We start from the raw sequence: 5,141 nt of genomic DNA, 5'->3' as shown, positions 1-5,141 counted from the left end.
GCAAAAATCTATTTTTAAGAAACTATTTCGTGACAGCATTACCAAGTTTTTTTTTTTTTTTTTTTTTTTTTTTTTAATTTTATTTTGCCGTATAATACTATTTACAATGAGAAAAATCGTTTACATATATAATAAATGGCCGGAGCAAGAAGAAGACATACTGTCTTATCACCGAGCCCCGTTAACATTGAAGCCGTCAGTTAATATTACAATTTAAAAACTTTAAACATAAAAGTATATATACATATATATATATATATATATATATATATATATATATATATATATATATATATATATATATATATATATATATATATATATATATATATATTTCTACAAAGATATTATAAAACTTATAATAAGATATTAAAATAGCATAAGTTTTCAATAACAACATATTTAAATGAAAAATAAGAGTCAGAAGATCAAAAAAAAAATAAGTTATGACATTTTCACAAAAAAAACAAACAAAAAATGTAGATGAAAACGTATTCAGTTTATATATTTTTTTTATTATTTTATAATCAAATTTTAAAATAAATATTTTAGATCGAAATTTTTTCCTAATAAAAAACGTTTACATACTATTTTGAATTGTTCAAAAGATATGTTTTGAAGAATGTTATTTTTATTAATTTTTTGAAAAAATTCATTCCATAGAAATGCTCCACGATATTGAATTTGGAATGAACTGAGTTTGAAATAGAATCTTGGAACTACAAAATCATCATTTGAAAAATTTGTGGGGTACTTATGAGAAATTTTAGTAAAGTAAGAGTGAAGTATATTAGGCGACAAACCATGTTTAAATTTAAACATGAACAGCATAACTTGATATATGTTAAGTTTATAAACATTGAGTGCATTAAGTTCCATTAAGAAAGGCTCTCCAGTTCAGTGATTTTGTTAATATTGTATTTTCTGGGTTAATGAAAGTATATAAATGGGTATCATTGGCATATTAATGATGATTTGTGCCACGTTTATATATATATATATATATATATATATATATATATATATATATATATATATATATATATATATATATATATATATATATATATATATATATATATATATATATATATATATATATATATGTATATATATATATATATATTTATATAAATCGTCATCCGAAAGCCAAAAGGCCGTATATCCACATTTTGTGTTTTTTCTGTTTATTATTAATAAATATTCATCAAACAATGGGGTATCTGTCCAATAAATCTGGTCTCAAGAATGATACAAATTTTAAAAATAATTTAAAAATTAGTCGGACATTCTGGCAGAAAGTCTTTACAAATTAAATTTCAAAATTTGATTTTCTCGGAATCACAAAAAATGGACGTACGACAATACGGCGCTTTTTTGCTTCATTCACCTCTTGAGGTTTTCTTTTCATAGTGTCTAAGCTTATATGAAATATTATTATATATACAATATATCATTATTAAACAAATATTACAAAGTTTTAATTAACTAAACAAATAAACATTAAACCAAAAAAACAAAATACTCATTTATTTAAAATAAACTATTTAGCCTCTCGGTTTTCAGCTGATGATGTTTAAAACAACTTATTAAATAAATATAAAAAATGTTTTCTTACTTGTTATTAAGAAGTAAGAAAATGATTTTTATACAAATTCTTTAACTACATTATATGCAAATTTAATTCTATTATATGTAACTATCTATTATATTTAAAAGACAAAATAAAATGCTCAGATTTTAATAAAAAATTTCAAAATTGACCAGGGTGTTAATTTTCAAAATTTTCCGTTAAATTTAGCGGAAAATTTTCCGGTAAATTTTACCTTCGCAACATTAATTCTTGTTGCTTAGATCAGGGTTGTCCAACGCGTGACCCGCGGGCCAGAAGGTGGCACTCGTCAGCCTATGGCATGGCCCGCATACCACGGTCCATTAATTTTGAATTTTTATTTTAATAAAAATTTCAAATAACAATAATAAAATAAGTTCTACAGCAACAGCATATTATTTATATATTTATAGTTCGATTTATACATTCGATTTCGATTATACTTTCACTATATAAATCCGCATTTGAAATAATAAAACGCGTGCTAAAGAAAAAACATTTTTATATATTTAATAAAGATGGCTTCAGCTAAAAGACGTAGATGTGATACTGAAAACGGTCATGAGGGTCGTCTATTTAATCCTTCTTGGACAACTGACTATTTTGTACATGAACAAAGTAATTCTATTATATGTCTAATTTGTTTGGAGAAAATTGCCGTGTGTAAAAGTTATAATGCGAACAGGCACTACACTACAAAACATGCTGTAAGTTATGACAAATTTAAAGGCCAATTTCGAATTGATAAGATTGAATTGTTGAAGAAAACTTTTCTTGCACAACAATCAGTGATGAAAACTAAAGTGATTAGCTCTTACAGTGCTACCAAAATAAGTTTTTTAATGGCAGAAGCTATTGCAAAAAGTAGTAAACCTTTTTGTACCGGAGATTTATTAAAAAACTGTTTAAAAATATTTTGTAAAAAGATATGTCCTGAAAAAACACTTACTGTTGAAGATCTTAGCCTCTCACACCAGACTATTGCTAGAAGAGTTGAAGATCTATCAAAAAATATTGAATTATCATTAAAAGAAAAATTAAATAAATGTGAAGCCTATAGTCTGGCACTGGATGAATCAACAGACAGAGGTGATACTGCTCAGCTAGCCATTTTTATTAGAGGTATAACTAGTAACTTTGAAGTAATTGAAGAACTGTTAGATATTAATCATATGAAGGACACAACAAGAGGAGAAGATATTCTCTCTGAAGTGAAAAAAACATTGGTGAAATTTGAATTACCAGAAAAAAAACTCTGTGGTGTCACTACAGATGGAGCAAGTGCACTAACAGGAAAAAATATTGGATTTATTGCATTACTTAAGAAATCCATTATTCATGAAATTATTTCATATCACTGCATTATACACCAAGAGCAGTTATGTGCAAAAGTATTGGAGATGAAGAATGTTATGGAACTTGTTATTCATACTGTTAACTTTATAAGAAGTCGTGGCCTTAATCACAGACAGTTCAAACAATTACTTGAAGGTTGTGGTAGTGAGGCTAAAGATGTAATTTATTTCAGCCAGGTTTGATGGCTTAGTCGAGCTGCTACTCTGAAAAGATTTTGGATACTATTACCTGAAATAGTGCTGTTTCTAAAAATTAAAGGGAAAGACACAAGTTTGCTTGAAAATATTGACTGTCTGAATGATTTGGCATTTTTGATTGACATGACTCAGATGTTAATGGAATTAAATCTTAAGTTGCAGGGTAAAGATCAACTTATTTGTAAATTGTTTGAAAATGTAGAAACATTTGTTTTAAAATTAAAACTTCTGAAACAACAATTAAGTTCTAAAGTACTTGTCCATTTCAAGGCATTATCAGAAAGAAATATTAATACAATTGACTCTGAAAGATATTGTACTCTTATTTTAAAATTAATTGATGAATTTGACACAAGATTCTGTGATTTTAAAAAGGAAAAAAATGAGTTAGACTTATTTGCGCATCCATTTTCCATCAAAGCTGAGACAGTTAGAAATGAATTTCAAATGGAATTAAAAGAATTGCAAAACAATAAAGATCTTAAAGAAGCCTACAAAGAAGTAGAATTGTTAGAATTTTATAAAAAATACATGAGCATTGAAGTTTTTCCTCATTTGTGCAGACATGCTAATTAATATTTTTCACTTTTTGGAAGCACATACAACTGCGAACAGTTATTCTCAAAAATGAAGCATGTAAAAACAGAACAGAGAAATAGATTGACAGATGAACACCTTACTAATACCCTTCGAATTGCATCATCAAATATAAAAGCAGACATAGATCATTTATGCAAAGAAAAACAGTGTCAAGTTTCACATTGATCGAACTTTTGTATAACTTCACTTTGAACCTTAACTATGAGTGTAACTGTTTATTTAAATTTAAATAAAAACTTCAAATTTAATAATTTTTATTTTGGGTATTTTATGTTTGTGGCCCTCAAGTTGATTTTGAAACGAATTAATGGCCCTTACTGTAAAAAGGTTGGACATCCTTGGCTTAGATGAAACAAAATTTCATTTAGTATTGAAAATGTTTACAATAATTTTGTAAAACTGTAAAACAAATCATTTACCTTGGTTCAAATGTGGCCACTATCCTTAATAAAAATAATATTAATGAGATGCTCAATACAGCTCTAGCGAAAATTAACAAACAACTTGAAAAATTTATTTACCTGGGTTCTGGTTGGCGCTTGAGCCACACTGTGAGTCTAAATTGCGAAAAAGTCGTCAAACCTTTTTTCCGATTTCTTTCTTAATAGCAAGTGAACTTTAAGCAATTGTTTTATTCTAATCTTATTTATACTAAAAAAAAAATTAAAAAAAAATTCTTTTCTGTAAAGGAAGTTGATATTGATTTATTCTCGGAAAATATTTATTGTAAAGTATACAAGACTTTGTTTGCAAGATTATTCAAGTGTTTTCTTTGTTATTGATTAAACAAAAAAGGATTAGAACTTTTAAATTATATTATATATAATTAATTAATATATACATAATTAATATATATATATATATATATATATATATATATATATATATATATATATATATATATATATATATATATATATATATATATATATATATATATATATATATAATTAATATATATATATATATATATATATATATATATATATATATATATATATATATATATATATATATATATATATATATATATGTAAATTATGTTAGTTTATTTTACAAATAGAGTGCTCAATGTTCTTAAAGCACAGAGCAATAATAAATTAAATATAGAACTCTTTATGATGATCCAGCAATGGTGAAACTTAAAGTTGAAGATAAAAGTTCGATAAGTGTTTTTTACTAATTTAATTTATATATATATATATATAGATATATAATGAATTATGTATAATTAAAGAAGTTAGTATTATTCCTGTAAATTTGCAAGCTGTTTTAAAAGCTGAAGCAAAAAAAAAAAAAAAAAGATCACCATAGAAGAGCTGTCCGACGTGAAACTCTCAGAAAAAAAAAAAAAAAAAAAAATAGACTTTTTATTC

General features: G+C 25.0%; 2 protein-coding genes across 2 annotated transcripts; both read left to right on the top strand.

Moving 5' to 3' along the window:
- Positions 1 to 2,130: 2,130 nt before the first annotated feature.
- On the top strand, positions 2,131 to 3,150 carry LOC136085645 (general transcription factor II-I repeat domain-containing protein 2A-like). The gene has a single exon (XM_065806969.1). The coding sequence runs from the start codon at positions 2,131 to 2,133 to the stop codon at positions 3,148 to 3,150; it is 1,020 nt and encodes a 339-aa protein (XP_065663041.1).
- Positions 3,151 to 3,288: 138 nt separating this feature from the next.
- LOC136085644 (uncharacterized) lies at positions 3,289 to 3,741 on the top strand. The gene has a single exon (XM_065806968.1). The coding sequence runs from the start codon at positions 3,289 to 3,291 to the stop codon at positions 3,739 to 3,741; it is 453 nt and encodes a 150-aa protein (XP_065663040.1).
- Positions 3,742 to 5,141: the final 1,400 nt, after the last annotated feature.

The sequence above is a fragment of the Hydra vulgaris genome, chromosome 09 (assembly GCF_038396675.1).
Source record: "Hydra vulgaris chromosome 09, alternate assembly HydraT2T_AEP".
Taxonomy (NCBI): domain Eukaryota; kingdom Metazoa; phylum Cnidaria; class Hydrozoa; order Anthoathecata; family Hydridae; genus Hydra; species Hydra vulgaris.
The sequence above is the reverse complement of the archived record's forward strand: the minus strand, read 5'-3'. Positions and strand labels throughout refer to the sequence as shown.